Genomic DNA, 22,646 nt, shown 5'->3' on the forward strand with positions numbered 1-22,646 from the left:
TGAAGCCACCAAAACACGAGCCGTCAGTCAATACTAGGTAAGGTAGGATGGAGCATAGTACCTATGTGAGAGGAGTCTGAGAGCATCAAGACACCAGCGCATAGTACCTAGACTAAAAAGTGAAACAATAATAGTCCAATATAGTTTCTACGATATATCCTAGTGTTCCAGGTACTATAAATCAAGGGTATCTTTCTGTTGCATCAACTCTATCGCCATCAATCAGAACCGTCCGATTCGCCGCCTGCATTCACAGCATCCTCTCCCCCAGCGCCAAGCTTCTTCTCCCTTTCCTTTTCCCTCCTCCGTAACTTCTTGGCTCGGTTTAGTCTTTTCTTCTTCTCTTTGAGATGCTCCTCCTTCTCTTCCTGCTGTTTCGCCGCCTCACCCGCCTTCTCCTTCTTGGCCCTCTCCTTCATCCGCAGGGCAATCCTACGCTTCTTACCGGGCCGCTTCCTCTTTGCCGGCATATCCGGATCTTCCTCGCTGCCAACCTGATCGGAAGATCCAGCCTTCTTCTTAGTCGTAATGTGTGTAACCTTCCACGGCAGTTCCATGCCCCATCGCCGCCATTGAGACTGTGCGAGTACCTCGTCCCCGCTCACGGCTGCAACTTTGAGCTTCAGTCTTTGCTCCTGCGACAGGGTCGGTAGATAGTACGATAGAGGCCGACCCATCACGAGGCCGCCCTCGCCCTGCGGCCCGTCGTGGTCCTCCAGCACGACCTTTGTCGACGCTGCGTCTGCGCCTCCAAAGAGGCAAAAGTCGTACTCCTCAGGGCCGGCCTCTTCCCCGGCCTCTTCCCACTCGTCTTTGATGACAGGCTGCTGACCTGATGCTGTCGCATTGCGTGATAGGTGGTGCTGGTCGGTGGCGTCTGTAAAGTCTAAGGCGAGTGACCGCGCAATCTGTGCCTGGAGCTGGGCCCTGAGCTGCGCGTCGGCCTCGCTGTCACTGCTCCCAGAGTCATACAACTCATTGAGGTCCTCACGGCGCACCCTACGGCAAAGTCAGCGTCCGGGGCGATGGAATTTGATGGAACCTGGGGCCGAATAGATAGGATGAGAACAAACCTCTTGGCCTGTGAAACCTCGAACATGGCGGCGACTCAGATCTTGTTGTTACAGCTTAGAAAAGGACGTTGGTGCAATCGATGAGCCTCCCTACAGGCTATGAGAAGACGGGCTGGAGATGGACGTGTCTTTTTGATGCGATCTCTCAAGTTGCTGGACCCTTGGTGTTGAAGGATTCAACTGAGCACGGATTGTGGGGTCCTGCCAGCCACCGATTGATAACGCGCTTATCGGGTGCCCAGCTAAACGCCCCCATCGTCATGAGCACAACTCGTGCTTCTCAGCCGCATCGTAACTTTCGGGAAAGCCATATTAGCACTTCAAGCCCCTCTTTCCTCTTTCCAAAAGGTCATGCTGTGCTGCAATAGTTGATGCCTTTTAGTTTTGTCTTGTTCTTACTTCTCCCCCTTCCCCATCCTCTCCCGTCATCCTCGAGCACTATAGAGAACGGAAGTCTCACCTAACTAGGTACTATGTAGGTGGCCTTTAAAGCCCAATACTACCTCAGGTGCTTTATAGAACGACCACCACCAGCCTCCCAAGCTTAGGCACACAATCAGCAGGTGTTGCTCTCACAAAGCTTTACGCCTTTGCTTGGATATGTATTGTCCCGTTTTCTTGCCCATCAATATCATTCCTAAGCGTTACATTAATAAATAGGGTATCAACACTGCTTCCGTCATCTTGCCCGCACACACGCCGTATGTACATCCTACCCTTTCCCCACAAATTTGGTCAGGTATATCCGGTATCTCATCCACTTTCCCATATTCACATACATCGTTCCACATATATAATTCCATCGCCGCTTATTGGCATCACACGCTCAAGCCCAAGCGGTGCCTACCCTTTGAGGCGCTTGAGGTGTGGTGAGACTAGTTGCCTCGCCCCCTTTACGCTACCAAGACGGCTCTGTCAGTCTCTCGACTTGAATTTGGCCAGCTTATGACCGCCAGGCAACACTGGACGGTTCCGAGCGTATCCTCGTTTGACATAGCCTGCCCCCCCCCCCCCCAGTCCAACCGCATTCGGAGCTTCAGTGGCTCGAGCTGGTGTCCCCCGTCTCATCACTTCGTTGGTCTTCCCTTCTGGCCACAAAATCCCTAACTGTTGCTCCACGAGTAGTTATTCATGGCATCAAAAGAGCCCCTATGCCCACCCCCGTAAGGTTCGGATTGGCCTGGCTGTCCCTGGTCCCCCTTGTTCTGAGGTTCACTTGGTCGACTCTTGTACTGATCATAGGACGAGGCGTACGTTCGTGTTTCGCTGCCGGCATAAGGAACAGAGGAACCATGTTCTGCTGCGGTGCCCCTCCAGCCCTGGGGTGGCGGGTACACGTCCCTCTGCCCCGTTGCATTGGGGGCCGACGGTTCTGGGCCATAGTGCGAATTAAGAATATCGCCAGTCCCGTTGTTCACTTGCCCATAGGACCCATATCGGTAGTCCGTAGAGGCCTCAGTGTTTCCAATCGACCCCGAACTCGGAACTGTTTGATGACCCCCGCTCCGGGAAGTCTTTACTGGTCTTCCATCATCGACATATCGAGGAACATTGCTTGGATTGTCGGTGCTGTTGTGGGGAGGCGTCTTCATCGGTAGTTGTCGCGGTGCTGCGCTCGACGGAACGTAGGAGTACTGCGATCTCGCCGGCTGTAGATGCTGCTCCTCGGATATCAGAGACAGTGGCATAGATGGTGGCATGGAGGTTTGCAGTGGCATCTCCTGTGCATCGGCGCTAAAGTTGCCGCCACCCGATATCGGAACCTTGGAATACACATCGGTCCCTATGGACGTAGCAGGATATGGGCCTGGGCTCGATGATGGCACTTGCGGTAGGGTATTCTGGCTAGGCGAGCTCCAGGACGGATATGTGCTAAAATCTGGTCAGCACCTCCCTGTGACGATATCGGAATCTATCCTAGACGCCGTTGGGCCATATGCAGCCACGAAACAACTTCAAAGATCTCTATTCGGAAGACTCACTTGGACCTTATTGGTTGTACTTGATTTCCGAGAGGCTTCGGTGCGTTGAATGTGAAAGCAGAACGAGGCATCTGCATGTCCACGCTTCCCCTCGACTTTCCTTCTTGCGGCTTCATGCTCAGGGTCCCAGCAACAACGCCCAGGCCTGTCTCCACCAGCGCTTGGCCCCTGGAGCCGGCACTCGATCCCAGAAGAGGGATCTCTTTACGTGCCTGGAAGTTGCGCGGGCTGCGGCCTCGTACGACAATAGGGGATGTTATCGATTCCGTCAAGATGACCTTGGAGTTATTCGCGAGCGTTCCGTGGAGCTTCAAATGCAGAACGAAGTGCTGTTGGAGTTCCTTTCTACGCCCATTATTGGCGGTCGCTCTGCAGTCACTTAGCACAACTCAAGATCCATGATGAAGTGAAGTCCTCAGGGAAGCTTACATTCTGAATTGGAGTCGGCGCCAGCCAATTGGGTACACGGCATATTCACCCTCGGCCTCGCTGCCGTCTTCTTGAAAGGGGATCAGGGGCAGGGCAGGTGGCTCCTGGTCAGGGGTCTGGCTAACTTCGGGTGAGTTCGGCGGTGGTGTCTTCCAAGGAATAACAATCAGCCGCACAGGGTTTCCATCCACGGACTCGATAGCAGAAATGGTGACCTCCATGCTGCTGACAGGGACGCTCTCCCCCGTCTCGGTGATGACGTTCATAGGGCCTCTCGGGGTTACCAGCGAGCCGCTGATTTGGAACAGGTTGCGTCGATAGCATGTCAACTCTGGCTGCAATGCTGTGCCGTCACCACCACCTGATGGCATCTCGGAGAGGAAGAACATTCCGTGGAGTTGTGCGGACAACTCCAGCTGCTGCAGGCGTCCATGCTGGTCTGTGATCGTGTGCTTGTCCTGCGAACGTCGGAATGCCAACAGCTTATGGTCTTGGTTGACTGATACTCTTGAGCCGTCGTCTCGCAGGTCCTGGACCATTTCCGGGTTCGGCGCGGTCTCGGTCTGCGAGAAGGGCCTCTTCAAGTTGTTCTGGTAGCTGGCGTGGGAGTTAAGCGCCGGCCCCCCCGCGTGGGCATTGTATGCTTCGGTATCGTCTTGGGGGTACCGTCCGTAGTGATACCCAGGATGGTCTATATTCGCCTGGTCGCTCCTGGGACGTACAGAGTGCGGGGATGCTGGGTGTGGGTTGGTAAGTCCAGGCTCCATGGTACTGCCCATTCGAGGTGACATGTGCACAGGACCACCATAGTTTGACCAAAGACTCGAAGGAGCTGGATCTCCTCTCAGCTCTGGCATGGTAGCCGGATATGCTGCTGTGGCCGTCATGGGGGCATGTCTTTGCGAACGCCAACAAGAGTCAACCGCAACAAAGCTAAAGTGGGTGTGCCGAGTCTACTGCCAGAGGAGCGGGAATGCCCGTAAATAAACGATAACACTGGCAAAAGGTTGAAGCTCAAGACAGCAAGTAGAGTGCGGTCAGGGTTTTTGGTCTGTTCAGCAGAGGTTTTTGTGAAGATACTTGGGGTATTTGATCACGGGGTTGGAGGCGAGTTGTGGATGCTGTCGGGATTGTGTGTGAATCGAAGTGTGAGCTGCTGTCACAGTGTACTTGTATGCTCGGATGGAGCCCCAAGAACGGCAGATGGAGGAGGGGGGTGTCCTTGTGAAGGGTCCGGCACTGTCCGGGGGTGTAGACAGATGGCACTATCCTTGGACGGGATCGGCTTTTTAATTCCTAGAGTTCAGGGGCATTGGTCAGATCAAGGTTTCTCAGCACCAGCGTGGCAGCGGGTGCTCGTTGACTTGACTTTAGGGCTCTGAGGAGAAAAGCCGGGGGGGGGGGGTTGTTGTTGTTGTGGTCTGGGCGGCCCGATGGTGATATTATACAAGTGCATGCGACCGTTCCTGGAAGGAGAATGACGATGTAGTAAGGCACCCAGGGAAAATCAGATGATGGAGATTCCGCTTGGAATAGTAGACAGGTCGCCTTTTCTGCCGCTCGGCTTTGATAGGATGCGCAAGTCGAGACTCCTCTGAGGTCATCAAAGGATTCTGGGTAACAAGACACAGTGAGATATCCCCATGCCGGCGATTTGACAGGGCGAGCGGAATCTCTCTCTCCCATTCGCACTTCCGGACCTCCTCAAGACTGCCTCCCTCGTCTGCCGAGGGGTCAAGGACTCGAGGTCCCCTGATGGCCCACTGCTGCGAGAAGCAGCCTATCAACACAATCGTCCATGTACCGGTGACAGCGGTGGAGACCGGGGTGCCGAGAAATGGTCGGCGGGCGCACTGTAAATCAACGCAAAAAGCCCAGGAGAATTGTCTCGGTACGGGCTAGATGGAGGGACGGATGGAAGACAAGCAGGGATGGGTGTGGAGCTTCGGGTCAAGAGTCTACCAGCCAGTCCCGTCGGGCCCCCTCCTTCCCATGCCAAATCCCTGATCCCGGCCAGCCACAGGGGACGCTTGATTAGATCATTTGGAGAGAGAATCCTCCGAGGCTCGTGACAGGCCGCCGACCCATAATTCTTCGAGAAGGCCGTTAGGCAGCTAGTAAACGCAGTTGCTTCAGTGGCCAGCCAGGCAGGGCTGCCCGGGATAGCTCGCAGGCATTGACAGCGGCTTTTGTCCAGGGCTCGAGGCCAGGGCCCAGCGCCCCAGCGCCGCAGAGAGGCTACTCACTTACTCAGGCTAGGGCCTCCGGCACTGGCACGGCTGTGAGGACGAGGATACCCATCGTCGATGGTGGAGCCTGATCACTGCCAATCTCGCCCGCCAAGCCGAGCTACTGTACGTGATGTTCGCCCTCAAGCACAACAGGAACAAAATGAAAATCGACAAATGGTCACCCGAGGCCGAGATCTGTCCAAAGGCTCAAACAAATTACCAGCCCGCTAGTCTGCTAGACTTGATTTCTCCCGGTGTTAAGTCGCTGGCCAACACTTGCCACCTGGCCAACGGGAACCCAAACTGATGGATTGTCATTCAACCGTACATAGTACTCCGTAGCGGCGGCATTGAACTGGCACCGGCGCGGCCGATGTAGGCGGATGGGGACGGGTGGGGTGATTCCTCAGGTCGCCAGCCGCAGTTGGGATACTACTACTAGGGATGTACTCGTACATAGCACTCGTACGTAGTAGAGAGAGAGTCATCGGAGAGACAGTCGCGAAGGATACGATGTCAAGGAACCTTCATTCGTTTCGGACGTTGCTGTTGTTTGGTGGCGCGAAATTGGCCGGCGCTCCTGGTCATCGACTCGGGGCTGCATTGACGGACGACTGGATGATGCCAGGTACAAGTCGCGCCCTGTCGCCATGAGGATGGCTACTGTACGAGTACTAGCCAGTGGCGCAGGCGGCAGCTACCAACCCCGACCAAATCGGCATAGAGTGTGGAGGAGCCGGATGAGAGACATGCTTCCCAAAGGGGCAGTTAGCCTCGGCGTGTGTGGCCCGTGGTCGACTTTGCGAGCCTGCTGAGCTCTATGCTTCGCCTCAAAGTTGACGAGAGAGAGGTCTGAGCGTCCCCCAGGCGCCGTTACTTACCGCCGTTGTAAGTAACGTGTCCTGCGTCGCATCCGTAGTCTGGCCGATTCATCTGTTGACACGATACATAGTTTTCCTAGACTTCCAGAGTCCCAGACTTGTTCACAGCCCTGAGCGCAGGGCAAGCCCGCCTGCGCCGAGCTACGCACATTAAAGCCCAGGGCGTGTAACTCGTAGTTGACGGGCTCGCGATGAGCCACATGTAACAGCTAGAACGGCCCCAGGAGACGTCATATTGTGATATCGACGAGTGGAAGGACAGCAAGGTGCAGCCCCAGGGAGGAGGGATTTAAGAGACAAGAGGCGCGAGAACGGCGAGACATTTCCCCCACACAGGTACCTTGGTACCTTATGCACTGTACCAGGTACACGTCAGGCACGCATTAGTTGTACTGTATTTAGCGCAATACACACTGTGTTTGCCCTGGCTACCCACTCCTGCGCGAATCGTCGATGTTGGTTTGGCAGGAGACTTGCAAAAAGAGCCACCACAAAACGCGCGAGGTACCTAGTACTCGTACCATAGTGAAGGCGAAAGTTGATAAGTCCTCGGCACGATGCGGACCATTTATCTAGAACAGAGCTGTCTGATTACAGTAGCTAAATCGATCGAGGTGCATGCACTACTTGTTAGTACGAGTAGTTAGTAAACACCTATTATAAGAGAACACGAAGTGGGATGTTTGAGGTTGACCAGTGTTCAGCTAGGCAAGGCTCGCTCTTTCCTTCCCCGCCTCACACGGGTTGCAGTTTCCCCTTCCAATCGTACTCGTAAAAAATTTGACCGGTACACTGCCGTCGCCATCGACATTCTACCGTCATGCCTCACACAGCTATCTCCAGTTCATTTGATCCATCGGACCAAAGGACACATTTGCCCCCCAGTCAGAAACTGGGTTGATGCACATCACATCAAGGCCCAAGGTGCGTCCAGGTCCTCCGGACGTACCGTGTCTGACAGGAGTCAATCACCTTCCTAGTTCAACGCATCGAGACCCTAGAGCACCATCTGACAAGCCGATCGTCGCCCAAGTGCCGTTCTACAAACCAGCCGACCGGAACGGTGACACTTTAGCACTGCAACGACGAATACCCTGTATTCGTACCTGCGTAGGGGTTTCCAAGGGCCTTGTTCCACTGCCATCAGCCACACGGGAACTAGATGGACTTGCGATGGGGGCCAAACGCCATGCAACCCAGTGCGTGGGCTACTCCCAACGGTCAACTTTAATCAACCATTGTCTAAATGTAGGTGGTATAATGTCGACTATATCCGGTCAGCTAGATGTCGTGGAAAACAACAGGATTCCCGAACAAAGGTTCAGTTGTTAATCGACAGGCCTCCCCTGTTGACTAATATCGAGATGCTGATTCCATTCCCAGACATGTTTCAAGGCGGAATGATGACAATCGTTATTGGTGTGCTAAAGTCTCGCGGTCTCTTCTAAGGCATCGTAAACTCGACTTGGACATGGTTTTCTCAACTTTCATGAACCTCGGTTGTTTGTGGGGACTATTGAGGGTCCCCGTATAGTATCGCAGCCCATCATAGCCGGATTGTATCTACTATAGTACGATACTATCAGGGTGTCTTATAGACGGGCACTTGAGACTCACATGGAACTCCTGGCGCCTAGGCCTTCTAAGCAGAAACCAAAAACGACGAACTATTGCGATCCGTTTTCAAGAGCCTCCTTCAACCCATGACTCGGGAGAGGCCCCCAGAGTCTCCAAAGCGGCGCCGCCATGTTACAGTTCCATCTGTCACCCTGCCACCGGAAGTCGGCTGCGACGATCGCCCCCACTGAGGATCATCCTCCAGGTCCTACTACTATGCAATACCATGGCAGCACCTGGCGGTGCTGTACTTTTTCCGTCTATCCATACTCCGTATCATCACGAATTTGGCACGAGCATTCGGTAATACATATGCATCTAACTAGCCTGGCATGAAATGCCGAACGCCAGAAACAAAATTACGAGGAAACCAAAGATGTAGCACAACCCAATGCCACAAAGGCACAGGGAAGATCAATGGATGTGTGGAGACCAACCGGAGGAATCACCTTCAGAGTTCACTTCTGGACTCCAACGACCGACGTCATGCTGCCACCCAAAATCTTCACTCTCCCACCGCCTCATGGGGAGATTCTGAATGGGCTTCATCAGGGCGTTCACTCGATGTAGTCAAAGGATAGAGTCCTGGCTGTATGATGATACTACGACGACGACAAGCCGGCGGCCGAAATGCTTAGAGCCGGTGTTAGTCAAGCTCTGACCCATGCCCACCCCTAACACAGGCGGTTGGTGTGGCACAACTGTCGCCATCGGGTGCTCATGAGACCCCTCCAGCTAGTTGACCAAGACAGCGACATCATCAATCGATCCATGAGCCCCTCGCTCAGGACTGGGTTGGCCAAGTTTCCAGCGTCTTGTTGAAACATGTGCGTCTTGGCAGACTAGAGCGAACGCAGAAGCCACCAAAAAACGGTCCGGTCACGTCTGTCTCAAAGATGATTCCCATGGGCCGTGGCACCGGATGCTCATCGTGCCGCGCTGGCGGCCCTGCCTGCTTGTCGCCGAAGTGGCCGGGAAATGGAACAGCCAAAAGGCGATAACACATTGAACCACTAATAACTGAACAGAAACGTAACTGACTTTGCCGTCATGACACTTCCCACCAGGGCCGGTCTATTTTTACGCCTGTCTTTCGACTTTGGTGCAGAGGGAGGGTAGGATCTGGGGCGAGCCCATGTTGCTCTTCTGGGGCATCTGTCGGTTCGTGTTCCGAACACTACCAAATACGTATTATTAATCGCCTGATACTACAGAAACATCATATATGCATAACTTCTCATGCTCCCTTTTCCTTTTATGCAGCCCTATGTACAGATATTGGAGCCTCGCCAAAAACCGGTTGACTTTTCCCCTTGGGGGCTGCCTGGCTGAGGGCTAGGGGCCTTGTTGAGGCTGGGGGGGGCTTGGAAGCTTGGGGGTTTGATCATAATAATGGGCCCCAGAGGGGTGGAGAGCAGTTTTAGCAGCCCCGCTATGATTCCAGGACTCCAGAGGGCTACCCTTGGCGTTGCGGGTTGCGACGCTGGAACTTTGGGGATCGCACAGGAGACAATGGAGAATGGAGAATGGGGAATGGAGAAGCCAATGAAACCATCACACGGGCCATCCAGGCTGGCCACGCCTACTCTTACACACAACCAGACGATGGAGTTGAATTCTTGCTTGGGGAACGAAGGCAGACGTTGGGAGAAGCAGCGTGGACGTCAAATTGCGCCGTGGCGGACGCCCGCCTTCCTTTCCCGACCCTCATGCAGAGAGGCAAGAGAAGCAGGAGAAGCAGGACTGAGTTGGTCGCAAACCAGGGACCGGAACCGAGAGCATCGCCAGCTGATCGGAGCCTGGGCTGTGCTCCTTGAACAGGCTGCCAAGACCCGCTGCAGAAACACATCATTACGGCGACCTTGGGGTCCTCGAGACCTCGACTCATCTTATTTAGCCTGGAAGGCCCGAAAAGCAGCGCCAACACGCAAGTTGGCCAACAAGAGGCTCGTTGTCTCAGCCAATCTGTTGTCGAATGTCGGCTCTGCGCCAATGGCGCGCGACGACCCCAGATCTGGCGTCGATTACCTAGAACAACTCCACCTGCAGTCCTACACCCCCTCCCCCTGACGCCGCCATCCTCTGTCGTGCAGACGGTGCAGGTCCCCGAGGTCCCTTTGTCCACCATTCACAGGCCAGCTCGCTTCTGCGAGCGCCAAACCGCGCAAGATTCGAGAAGGTTGCTTCAATGCTTGTTGCCTATATTACTAGTCGGCTGTAACGTGGCGCCTAGATGATGACATCCCTCAAACTTTCGTCCGTGCTTCTCTGTGCATATATTCAAAACGCCGAAGAAACGGCAAGACAAAGGCACGATCGCCGGGGCTTGGCCTGCAAGCCCCTGGATTTCTTGCGTCCACCCTACTCTTTCTTAACGATTCGACTACCTTCTTCGTCCAAGGTCCTGGTCAAAGCGTCTAGAAAGCCCTGCGATCATGCCGGAGAGTACGGAAAAGTTGGTTTTTTCTCGCGAACTTGACCTTTCTTGCTCTATTAAGCCCGCTTCCACTTGAATCTGTGAGGACGTCAGGGACCCACGTCATGCAACGTGCTGTTTCTTGACAAGCATGAGTTTGTCCGTGTTCGGGCCCTCCGGACGCGATTCGACACGTCTCGCATGTGAGATTCGAAGGCTATACCTGATTGACAAGACGAGAATACGCATTCGAGGTGCTCGGCGGAACCTATGCCCTTGCTTCTTGGCTTGGACAAACTTCTTGCCTTGCTTGTCAAAGGCTGTATGTGCCGTCTCCAGTCGCGGCCATGTTGGTGATGAGCTTGTAGGGGCCTGATGCCAGTGTTTGAGGCGTTGGCGGCCGCCCTGAACTCGGGCTGGAGACTATGTCGAGTGTCAACAGTCCCTGCGGGTCCGCATAGAATTCCAGGTTCGTTGGTAACCGCATAGTGGAAGACGATGACTTGTCTTGCGGACATGCTCTGCAAGCTGGTGCCGGATTCATGGGGACTTCAATGACGAAATACCTAACCACCTACGGCCGGGCTACCTTTCGGAAAGATCAAAGTTAATGGCATGCTCGTAAGAAACAACCCGGAACTAGCCCGTGTTGTCGTGGGTATTTGGTAGCTGACAAGTGTCCTCAACGACTTATGAAAGCACTTTCATGAGAAGTGGCAATGCCCCCATGATATTGCATCGTCCCCTGGGCCCACCTAGAGACTTTTCAAGATAGGAAATAAGCGCAAGGAACCACAATAGTATGGACAGTGGCTATGGCATCACTGGTAGTCTCATTATATCTAGACACTACTTAGGAGTCGGAACAGCGAGTCAACACTCTAATAAACAAGTATAAACCTCTAGTGCATCAACACTGGTTGTTCAGCGGATACGGAATAACTCATCATTCGCATCCAAGTCGTCATCAATCTCATCCTCGACATCTAGAAGAGCCATCTGGACAAAATGGCGCACCCAAGCCTCCTGGGCAGCGTTCAACTCGACATTGGCATTGCGGGCCGGGCCCCCAAGCGGCTCTCTAAACGCCCCCCCAACCGGGCCACCAACAGGCCCTCTAGTTGGTCGATTCGCCTGATGTCCGCGCCCTCTCGCTCCTCGTGCGCCTCCTCGGCCGCCTCTCCCGCGGCCAAAATGCTGTCCCCTCTGTGCGGCTCCTCCGCGGTGAGGCAGATTTTGCCCACGGCCTGCGGCGGGAGCCGGCTGAGGAGCCGGGGCAGGGGCTGGAGCCCGAGCGTTGTCCGGGTTGTCCACGAGTCGGAGGACGAGGGGTGCCTCCCGATCGACCCCAATGGGGCGCCCATTCTCGTCAAGCTGCTGGTTAGGGCGCCGTTGACGATTCCTCGGCGCCTCCACATTGTCTATAATTTCGACGGGGGCAACACGCTGCTCCGCGGCAGGAGGAGCTGGAATATTGGGGAGTCTTTGACCTCCAGCATACCCTAGACCGACGTCGTCACCATCACCACCCTCGAGTTCCCACAGACGCATGTAACAGGAAGTGACCTTGCCGTCGGGAGCCTCGTTGTAGTGTCGGTAGGGGTTCACAGGGTCCAGCCATGCCGAGCACAGATAGCAAAAGTGTGTTTCGCATCTGGAGCAAATCATGTGGTTGCAGCCATGCGTCTTCTGGGCGGGAGCATTGCATGTCGGGCATGGGCTGGTGTGCAGCTTGAGGTACTCGAGAGATGCCTTCTCCTCCTCTGTGAGCTCTTCCGTGTCGCGCTTCGGCGTGCAACTGACAAACTCGCCGTGCCATGTCTGGAGACATCGGCTACAGAAGGCAAACTTACAGTCCTCGCATATGGCCAACAGGTCAGCGGGGTCAAAAGATTTGCGGCTCTCTTTTGTATTTGTTCCAGAAGATTTGTCACGTTGGTCCTCTTCTTCATCAGAATCGTGATCAGAATCCTGATCGGACTCATGATCGGACGTCTCTCCAAAGTCTAGCCCAGATGGTTTCTTGTGCTTCTTGGACCGCGCAGCACCACCGCACCATTGCCGTGGGCAGTAGATCGTGTTCTTATCCGACTCAAGCTCTGTCTTGTACTTGAGCATGACATAACGCTTGACAGTCTCCTCCGATAGACCGATTTGGAGCAATTCACTGGGGGTGATGGTCGTCTTTGATTTCCTGCTCGGTTTCCCATCCTTTGAAAGTGCCGAGAGGCGCTCTTTTGCGCAGTTCGGAGCCAGGCATCGGATGGTTGAAACATTCCCCTCCTGTATAGCGTCATTGTAAAAGTCCTGGAGACACTGCAGGCAGAAGATGTGACCACAGTCGAGCATTTTATGGCACTTTGCGCCTTTCTTGGGATCTAAGTCCAAATTAGTATGTTCAATTCACGGGGAAGGAATATCCGCCTAGCTTACCGAGGCAGATACCGCAGTCAAAGGTCTCCTTCTCAAAAGCCTCCTTCTTGGCCTTGATATCATAATCCAGGACGGCAACCTTGTGCTGTGGGGGGACCTCAAGAGTACCGTTGGCTGCAATAGCACCAAAGACATTATCTGCTTCGCGCTGGACATGATCGATGTATGCGTACACCACCATGTCACGGCCCATCTCCTCCCACAGCCGAGGCCCGTCACTCTCTAGCTTGCCGAGAGTCTCCTGAGGGAGCCACTGTGGATCCGTTGAGATGTGCACCGATGGAGGGCAATCTGATGGATAGCAGCCTGGGAGTGAGATGCGGAGCATCAAGGAGGGCAGGTAAGATACCTGGAGTGAGTCTTCCTCGGGCTGTCCATTCTGCGCTCTTTCTCCGAGTCCGGTGGCGACGATGGCATCGCTGCCGTTGGCAGCAGGGAAGGTGACGGTCACTGGGGTGGCGGGCTGGACAGGAAGTTCAATCCCGAAGGTGAGGGGTTCATCTTGCCCGCCAGTTTGACGAGAGATCTCCGGATAGATGGCCTCGAGAGTCTCGAGCTCCGTCACCCGGAGGTCATCGAGTTGAGAGTCCATAATAGTGTCGCAAGCGATGAATGCTCATCATCTGGTCGTTAATGGTTATGGCAGTGGAATAGAAATAAACACGCGGCCGCTGCAATCCCAGAAGACCGTGTCAACAACAGTGTTGACTGGTGGCGAGGTTGATGCAGATGGATGCTCACCATGAAAGAGGCTCAAGTCTCGCGGACTAGCGAGCTGTTGCTATAAGGAAGCCATGGATATGGATGAATAGGACGAGCGGTTGCGTGAGATAGGAGTGTGCAAGCAAAACAACGGAGGCAATGGGCTTGGGAAGTGAAGAGTGCTTTGTTGCTAAGAGCTGGCTTGTTGATTAGGTTCAAGTTGTGAGGAGGCAAAGCATGGGTTTGATGACTCTTCCGGCAGCGCTGCCATCACGATTTGCAGTGGAGGAGCGGCCTGACAAATGGGGGCGAACGCCTGAACCCCACTGAGGCACGAGACACTGCCCACTGGAGGCCACTGGGCGGGGCGACGCTCCTGCACATGCGTCGCCTCATGCATTAACCTCCAAGACAATCGATTCAAGTTACCCACGACACATCTCCGGTACCTTCATCAGACTGAACTCAACCTATCTGTCCGCTTCACGCTCCCCAAACCAAAAAGCCTGCTGTGAATCTTGCTATAAAGTTCTTTCCTCGGTTTTGCCACCAACAAGACTCCCTGTTCTCACGACAATGCATCTCTGACCTTGGGAAAACTGATCTTGATACCTAAACCGACACGACCATTGCGAACCACCATGGCTGACCCAGGGCCCCTCGCGTCCCTCTCGGTCACGCACGTCTACTATGTAACTAGCCCCTCCCCCGTTCTCTCCATCCCCATGGCTAATCTGTGTGCCGTCTCTAATCCAGGACCCCAACGATCACGTCTCCCTCTTATGCGCGTACCTCGCCCTCCTGCCCCAGGCCCTCTGCGTCGTCTACGCCACCCTCATCCTCACGACCCGCGAAGCCGAGATTGCCCTCACATTTGCCGGACAGCTCGCCTGCGAGGTTCTCAACTTTGCGCTCAAGCGCCTCATCAAGGAGGAGCGCCCCGCGCGCATCCACGGCAAGGGCTACGGCATGCCCTCGTCCCACGCCCAGTTCGTCGCCTTCTGGAGCGTTTCAATCGCGCTGTTCCTGCTGGTACGGCACACGCCACCCACGCGCCGCGTCACGAGGGCCAAGGCCGCGAGCGCGAGCGCGACGACGCACATGTCCTGGTCCATCGCTGAGAGGGCGGCCCTGAGCGTGGCGGGCGCGGTGGTTGCCACGCTGACAGCCTGGAGCAGGGTGTATCTCAACTACCACACGACGAGGCAGGTAATGGCGGGAGCCAGTGTCGGGGCGGTGACGGCCGTGATATGGTTTGTGGCGACAGGATTGCTGCGGCGGATGGGGTGGCTGAGCTGGGCGCTGGAGAACCCGCTGGCAAGAAGTGCGCGTGTGCGGGACCTAATTATCGAGGAGGATGTGGCCCAGGCTGGCTGGGAGAAGTGGGAGGAGAGGCGGAGTGCGATGATGAATGGCAAGAAGAAGAACTAGGTCATGAGGGACATGATATACATGCAGACATGCACACGAGTTAAGCCTAGAAACGGCCCAGAGTTGAAACTCTTTTAGAGCTCGAATCGATACCCAAGAAATGATATTCAAGCACTACCTATTCGTAGCCGCAACGTGCCTCTCTAAACTACGCTGTGTTGCTTGAATCTTGCTGAGCGTGTCTGGCCACAATGCAAGAAGGTCGAGACGTCTGAGGCCTAGGCATGATGTTGTAAAAAGTAAAGCATCCTACTGTCTATCATCGATCTCGTAAGTTGACATATGAACACGACGAGGGAAACACTCCCAAAGCCATCTTGGGAGAAACAGACAACGCCAAGTAAACCCTAACCGACCTCCTCAAATCCAACCCCCTGTTTCCGTCGCAGCATTGGTGCTGGGGTTGAGTTGAGCACCCCTTCTTGGTGTCCTATCCACCGGTGCCGTCTGGAATCCGACTCCTTTGGGGCTTGCCAACCTTGCCCTTGGAGGCTGCTTCTGAGGGTCGTACACTGTTGGGCTCAATTTTGTAACCTCGCCTTGCCCCTCTTGGCGTGCTGGCGATTCGGGCGGTACCTCTGGAAGTTCCTTGTTAAGCTCAATGCTTCCGGTGCTCTTTTGCTTGACATGACTGGTACTATTCAGGGCCAGGTTCGGATCATGGGGGCTAAAAGCCGAGGTGGAAGTAGGGGATCTAAGCTCTTGTGTTGGGCGGGAAGAGCGAAGCTGAGATGGGCGCATCGGGCGCACATCGTTCATGTTGGAAATGCGAAGGCCGATCTGCACAGTCTCGGATGACCCCGTGGAAGAGTTCCGTCTGTGCCTGCCACCACTTGGTTCATGGAAGAGCGGCGGAGGCACCAGCAGAATATCAAGTGTCGACCCTGGGGCCGGGATGGCCGATATGGGTGCGTACGTTGTTGATGGCAATATGCTCGGCGAGTCATTGGCGGCTGCCGGGGAGCGCTCGGTAGAAGACCTGCAGGGCCTCCCCGTAGTATGGGCCTCGGTGTCTCGATTTGAAGAGCCCTCTATGGGAGTCGTCTTGGTTGGTGGCTGCATCGGAGTTGGACGACTGTCCACACCTAGGGGAATTCCCTTCTCGGCCTTCGAGCTACCCATGAAGCCTTGAACATTCGCCTCTTCAGACTTTAGCTGGAGCCAGTGGGTACCATCATCTGCTTGCGAGTATATCGAAGGAGATGATATCCGCACAGTATAGTCTTGGCCAGCCCCGTGCTCGGAGATTCTCTTCTCGGCAGCTTTACCGAAGTATTTCGAGTCAAAGTCGTAGGTTTCGTGCTTAGAAGAGCCAACAGGTGATGCACTTCGCCCCCGAAGAAAAAGGTAGAGCGCACCCGTCATTAGGCCTGATAGATTGGCCACGATCGATGAGACGGTGGAAAGCTCCATGGGAGACGATGCTGAGTCGTCCTGATCCCCAAAGGTGATGCTGAGGAAGAAGGGTATCAAAAGGGCCTTTCTAATATTAGTGCATTTGTGACAGCTATATTCTGAGAATAGGTGCTTACGTTGGAAAAAATAGCAATACCCATGTAGTAAACCATGTGAGACGCTGCCGTCCGCTCGAGGCTGGATGACACCCTGCCATGGCGAAGCCTAAAGTAGACAGCAAGTAGACAAAAAAGCAAAGCAATGGTAATCCCGACAAATAGACCAAAGCAAACAGGGCGCCACTGTTGAGTGAACCAGAAGAGTGAGGCGAAACATAGATCTGGCGGCGGTAGCGACAATGTTACTGCATAGAGAGCGACAAGCCCAGCAATAACCACACCTACGCAAACCAAGACTACCCAGTTCCGTCGTTCTGGAAATTGATTTCGGGGGAATGAGCGAAGTGTCGTTTCGATACTGAAAGCAAGCTGGATAAAGGGTACGAGAAATGTAGCTGATAGACATTAGCCACGACCCAGGAGCTTCTCAAGAATCAAGCTTACCCGGCATCATCATCTGAGATACGGGTGCACATCCTTTAACCAGAAGCGCTTCCAGCCCCCTTGCCTGCGCTACTGCGAAGATAATTCCTTGAGCGATGATTCCCAGACATAGCACGAGGGGGTAGACCTGGTATGAACAAACGAATGAAGGCCGCAAGTCTCTGTTTCTGGTCAGGCATGCCATGGCCCAAGGGAAGGGGTGATTCGTACCTGAGCGCCAGATTTGGGTTCTTCCTCTTCGCTCCCGAGTAGCAATCCCACACGACACAAACCAGTGTGACAGCCGCTGCAAGCACATTGAAACTCGCTAGTGTAATTATCGAGGTTCTTATCGACTTGGAAGCCGAGAACTCCAGCTCGTCGATGAAATCTGACGTCGCGTTGGTGGATGTGTTCGCGTCTTGGGCGCTTCGCGAGACAAGGCCCGGCTTGAGGCCACCACTCATGAGGTTTGCCGCCCATGTCGTAGGGGAAGGCGATAACAGACCGGTCATATCTAGGTGACGTGATATAGTAAATGGTATTAGATTAGGTTGAACGCACCACAGGCGCCAGGCCTTAGCAGTGGTGGATATCAGTTCGTCATCTGGACCATGAAGCCAGCTTCAAAGGATGATTATTCTCCAACGGTCAAAACAAGTGCAGAAAAACGCCAAAGAACGAACAGAAAGACATAGTGATGGGATAAGAGGAACAGATTGGACACTGGAAGAATGGTATTAGCGCAAATCTGGGGAGAGAAGAGGCCATGACTACATACAGGCCAAGGCGGCGCGCACGAATGGGAGTCGAAGGCTCGGTACACCTGGAACATCATCATGAGGGGCCTCCTGGTTCGAACCGAGACGCTGTCGCGGAAAAGCCATGACATCTTGGCAAGGGCGCCACGAGGACACGAGTTGGTACCAGGGGTAGCACTTCAGATGGTGTGAAAGCGGTAGATCCTAAGCAGTGCGCCGGTAGCTTGGTGGGAAGGAGCAACAACGAGCGGAAGAAAGTATCCGTCAAGGGTATCACCACTTCTAGGTCATTGTGCATAATACTGGTTTCTGAGACCAGCCACGATAGTAGTACCTAGGTGATGTAGCGTTGTTAGGATGGCTGCGAGTCACGCTCCCTTCTATTGATGCCTTGCAGCTGCCTTGCAATTGCTTCATTTTGATAAGTATGGCTTTGAAAGTCCAATCGCTTGGTTGGGTCTTGTGCTCTTCTCTTGAACCTTCCACTGGGAGGAGGGAAAAGTAGAGAGGGTTCGCTGATCATCCTAGCGTCGGTAGGCGATATCGACGTGCTCCTGATTGTCTGATGCCTCAATGGTATATCACAACTGCCATAATTCCCCAGGCCTTGGGAAACCGACAAAATACGAAAAGCAAGGGGCGATGTTGGCGTTAACGTTGAAGCAGTTGTGCAACAAGTTGAGGTTTCGAATGTCGATTTGAAGTCTCAGGATGACTCAAGACACATGTAGAGTCTCCGTTTATGGTCGCCTAAAGCGGTTAGCGCTGCTACTGCCTCACTTCAAAACTCCACTCCACAAGCAATTATATTGCTTCAACTTCTGCAAGCCTGCCACCATGTCGTCTCGTTGATAAAACACTAATTATCCAGATTCATCCAGAAATTGTGGCTGTGTATGTATGCTACGGCCCGGCAGTTGGGTTGGACCATCAAGTAGGGACCCTCTCAACCGGCGATCCCGATAATTAGAGTCGGCCTTCGCAGGCTCGGCCTAGCTCTAGTAATGGGAAATTTGCCCGCAAGTCGTGATCTCAACGATCGAATAACTCGAACCAAGGACTCTCCGATCTTTCTACTCGAAAAATTGAGGTTATTCCAGCTAGAGTTCGGGTTTTCGTGGATATCTCCCAGTGAGTAACTGATTCCCACGTCAAGGCCAGATGACCCAACCCATGAAGCATGCTAGGTATCAGGATTATCTCCAATACCCATGCCATCTTCTCTGGGCTGAAGCTGGAAGGGAGCATCCTATCGAAACTCGGGAGTGCGGAGATCCCGCTGCCTCCAGCCCCGGTCAAACTGCCCGAGTGTCGCTGTCAGAGGTCCACTTTGCTGTAGGCATCCTGGTGAGACGAGTATGCTTGCTTTTCGGTGATGTTATATTCCAAAGGAATGATTTGCAACGGGTGAGCCTCGGACCGTTCCGGTTCACATTGTTCCCCGAGTCATGTCTGATAGTAAGGTAAACATCATTCAATCGTCATCAAGGTCAAGACCCTTTCATAATAGCCTTCAAAGCTCTCATTGAGCCCACTGTATCATGCGTTTCGCGCCATTACGATAATAACGTCATTGACTGTCTTCCTCTTGTCCGTAAGCTTCATTGCCGAGCAAGCAACGGTGCAAGCCTGCCCAAGGTAAGCTTGCGTCACTCCTCCCAGGGACTGTTAGGTCCGGCGGTAGCAAACCGTTGAAGCCACATCACCTGCCACCTGGTCATCGCGGGCGGAGCCAAAGGTCCGGAACCATCTCGATGGCCAGGGGAGTCGAAGCCAATGGGCAGCGTGCCGCCAAGCGCAGAGGGAAAGTCTCTACAGTGGTTCCTGCTGTGAGCCTCCGACGTTTCCCCACTCGCCGCCCTGTGCGTCATGGTCGAGGTGGCTGATGCCCCTCACCGGACGCTACCCCACCATCAAACTGGCAGGTTGGCTAACTACAAAGAACAAGATGTGGCGCTTGAGGTGGTGATGGAATATTCCACGAGCTATTCGCATGTTGCTGTTGGATACCTATCACGCGGCGGTTCGCGACTGCCTGCAATTACTTCATTGGCTTGCCACTTGGGCGTTTGCTCCGCAGAACTAGTTCTGAAGATATCAGGACCCAACCTGTTGACGTCACAACTTCGTTGTGCAATGAGGGGCACTCATTCCAAACACAATACCACAAGGCACTTCCAAATCATGTGACTAGAAAAGAAACAACAGGCTGCCTCGCATGGGGGACATCCAAGACATTGTAGTAGCCGCATGGAAAAAGATCCGTAATCCCTGTTCTAGACCCGGCCATGCACTACCTATATCTCGGGTGACCTTAACAGGCCTGATAGCTTGGCCTTGGACCGGACTTCACGTCCGCTTAGGCAACATTCACCAAAGCAGTGTACCCTTATGTAGTCGAATCGTCATCGTATTTATGACGCCATGCTTCCCGGAGGTTCTCGTTCACATGGCCAGTTGCGTCTTAACCTGCTTTCACTCTAGAGCCTCAGTAGATCGTGTCTGCCACACCTCTACCTATATAAACCTCCCTAGGTTCCCTCTTCCCGCAAAGATTTTCTCTTCATCCTCATCTTCGACACAATCCTCCAACACCAGATCAGAAACAATCACTTTCAAAAAACCAACCAACACCAACACATACCATCACAATGGATTCCATCAAGCAGGGTGCCAACTTCGTCTCCGACAAGGTCCAGCAGGCCACTCACGGGACCTCTAAGGAGGCCAACAAGGAGGTCGCCAAGGACTCCAACGCCCCCGTCGGCACTCGGTAAGACCTCAATTCCCGATTCCCCCAACTCTCATCAACTACTAACACAAAACGAAGTGCCTCCGCCGCCAAGGACGCTCTCGGTGACAAGGCCAAGGAAGAGAAGCACGATGCCAAGGGCGAGGCCCACAAGCAGCAAATCTAAGATGGAACTCGCGTTCCAGACTGACGGCGGCTGGGGAAGATCGTTGAGACTCTGATTGAAAGATCGAGAGAGATGACAAGATGTTGCTGGTTCGGAATGAACCGATAATACCCCTACGATAGCTCTTTTGTAATCAGACATCGTCAACACCTTCTATTACCATTAATATTTTCACTGTGCATGTACCTAGAGAGCTATCCGCAGTGTCCACGGGCTCATAGATTCTTCTTCGCCTTGCGCTCGCTCAGCGCCCCTGAGATATCCTTCACGGCCCAATATATAGCGTACAGGGGGATCCACACCCAGATAGTGTTGAAGAAGACGAGGTACACCCAGAGGTACATGAAGTTGGTCGTGTCGAGGTTGATATTGCCCGTCAGCCACTCGGGGCAGAAGGTCATGAAACCTACCAGAAATAAAACGTTAGCAAAGCTCTCTCAAGTTCTTAAGGAGTGAACGCAATGCATACCTCCGTATATCTCACACGTGGCAAGGATGATCATCCAGATACTGGTTTTGGGGTCCTTCTTGGCGATGCAGTAGCAGATGTACACGGCCAAAGGCCCGTCGAAGAAGACGGTTAGGAGCTCGAGGCTGATGACGCCCAGGTCGGCACCGGCCCAACGCTTGTCGGCACGGGCGTACACCATCCACAGCTGGGCAAAGGGGTTGTCGCCGCCGGACTGGGCGCCGTAGACGCGCTCGGCGCCATGGCCTAGGTAGTTGAATGGGGTGGGGAAGAAGCCGACGGCGAGGGCATCGGAGGCGGGGACGTGGCTGAAGAAGCAGTGGTAGAGGAAGCTTCCCTCGAGAATAAAGTGGCACAGGGCGTCGGCGAGATGCCAGATGAAGAAGAAGCGCAGGGTGGACGAGGTGGACGAGGGGAGGACCTGGCGCGAGGTCACGTAGGCAGCGACGACAATGGCGACGGTGGAGAGGAGGGAGATGATGGTGGTTTGGTCGAAGAGATCCGGGGGAAGGGACGATATTGCGTCGGCCATGGCGATGGATTTGCTCGAATTGCAAAATCTGATATCAAAAGCGAGTGGGGATTGGTGGTCAATTAGAGATTTGGTAGTGCTGTTGGTTGAGGCTGGGAAAAGAGTCGCGACGGGACCCCGGATTTTGGGGCTTCAGGGGTTCAGACATAGCGAGTGCGGGTACGAATAGGTGCCAGTGCCAGTCACATTTGTGTTACGATCTTCGCCTCGCTGTAGCTCTCACAGACACCATCAATGGGTGATATTTTGAATCTTTACATCACGCTATGAAACACACCGTACGAATAGAGCCAACGGGTCACTTGCACTAATGCTTTGAATATCCCAGGGCGCTGCATTGGCGACAAGACTTGGGCGGTTCTTGGGCGGTTGGTATTCGTACATACTCCGTACGTACCTAGTATTCACCTCCGATGTCTTCACACCAGCGCGTCGGGCTCCCAGTGGTCTAGTAAGCCCTTGTGAGTAGGTATGCTGACTAGGTTCAATAACAAGAATACATAGAGCTTACCATAAGATGATGCGGTGGTGCTCTTTGTACTTGCTGAAATGTATTATCGATTTCGTGAGCGAATCATTACGGCCATCACCAACTGACGCCTGCGTGGAGATTTTCAGTCCCATGGTCCCATGAGCCAATAACCAATCAACCGCCGCAGGACGAACTGAGTTGCCATGTCTTGTCATATGTCACCTTGCCTGAGACACCTCGTTGTCTTTTACTTTCCCCTCTAAAAGTGATCCTTTTGCTGCTCTTACAAGGTATTACCTGGGGCCCTCTCCAACAACACGTCTCTGTTCGCTGTCGCTGGCCGCTGCCCCTCACTGCCCCCG

At 54.0% G+C, this 22,646-nt stretch overlaps 7 protein-coding genes across 7 annotated transcripts; 2 read left to right on the forward strand and 5 right to left on the reverse strand.

Moving 5' to 3' along the window:
* Window positions 1–218: 218 nt before the first annotated feature.
* On the reverse strand, window positions 219–1,099 carry ACO1O0_009101 (DUF2011 domain-containing protein; the record flags this gene model as incomplete). Its single annotated transcript, XM_083198454.1, has 2 exons — window positions 219–999; window positions 1,074–1,099. 2 exons carry the CDS (start codon window positions 1,097–1,099, stop codon window positions 219–221), a joined length of 807 nt encoding a protein of 268 aa, XP_083046189.1.
* A 1,077-nt stretch (window positions 1,100–2,176) lies between these two features.
* ACO1O0_009102 (NDT80/PhoG-like DNA-binding family protein) lies at window positions 2,177–4,251 on the reverse strand (the record flags this gene model as incomplete). The annotated part of the gene is made up of 3 exons (XM_083198455.1): window positions 2,177–2,945; window positions 3,056–3,424; window positions 3,485–4,251. The coding sequence occupies 3 exons, from the start codon at window positions 4,249–4,251 to the stop codon at window positions 2,177–2,179; spliced, it is 1,905 nt and encodes a 634-aa protein (XP_083046190.1).
* Window positions 4,252–11,553: 7,302 nt separating this feature from the next.
* On the reverse strand, window positions 11,554–13,654 carry ACO1O0_009103 (uncharacterized protein; the record flags this gene model as incomplete). The annotated part of the gene is made up of 2 exons (XM_083198456.1): window positions 11,554–13,007; window positions 13,063–13,654. The coding sequence occupies 2 exons, from the start codon at window positions 13,652–13,654 to the stop codon at window positions 11,554–11,556; spliced, it is 2,046 nt and encodes a 681-aa protein (XP_083046191.1).
* Window positions 13,655–14,405: 751 nt separating this feature from the next.
* ACO1O0_009104 (dolichyldiphosphatase) lies at window positions 14,406–15,195 on the forward strand (the record flags this gene model as incomplete). Its single annotated transcript, XM_083198457.1, has 2 exons — window positions 14,406–14,456; window positions 14,521–15,195. The coding sequence occupies 2 exons, from the start codon at window positions 14,406–14,408 to the stop codon at window positions 15,193–15,195; spliced, it is 726 nt and encodes a 241-aa protein (XP_083046192.1).
* A 943-nt stretch (window positions 15,196–16,138) lies between these two features.
* ACO1O0_009105 (uncharacterized protein) lies at window positions 16,139–16,807 on the reverse strand (the record flags this gene model as incomplete). Its single annotated transcript, XM_083198458.1, has 3 exons — window positions 16,139–16,251; window positions 16,281–16,678; window positions 16,800–16,807. The coding sequence occupies 3 exons, from the start codon at window positions 16,805–16,807 to the stop codon at window positions 16,139–16,141; spliced, it is 519 nt and encodes a 172-aa protein (XP_083046193.1).
* A 3,737-nt stretch (window positions 16,808–20,544) lies between these two features.
* On the forward strand, window positions 20,545–20,811 carry GRG1 (glucose-repressible protein Grg1; the record flags this gene model as incomplete). Its single annotated transcript, XM_083198459.1, has 2 exons — window positions 20,545–20,666; window positions 20,724–20,811. The coding sequence occupies 2 exons, from the start codon at window positions 20,545–20,547 to the stop codon at window positions 20,809–20,811; spliced, it is 210 nt and encodes a 69-aa protein (XP_083046194.1).
* Window positions 20,812–21,026: 215 nt separating this feature from the next.
* ACO1O0_009107 (Emopamil-binding protein) lies at window positions 21,027–21,812 on the reverse strand (the record flags this gene model as incomplete). The annotated part of the gene is made up of 2 exons (XM_083198460.1): window positions 21,027–21,217; window positions 21,281–21,812. The coding sequence occupies 2 exons, from the start codon at window positions 21,810–21,812 to the stop codon at window positions 21,027–21,029; spliced, it is 723 nt and encodes a 240-aa protein (XP_083046195.1).
* Between the last annotated feature and the right edge of the window lie 834 nt (window positions 21,813–22,646).

This window comes from Amphichorda felina (assembly GCF_050947745.1).
Source record: "Amphichorda felina strain 45539 chromosome Unknown scaffold_9, whole genome shotgun sequence".
Taxonomy (NCBI): Eukaryota; Fungi; Ascomycota; class Sordariomycetes; order Hypocreales; family Bionectriaceae; genus Amphichorda; species Amphichorda felina.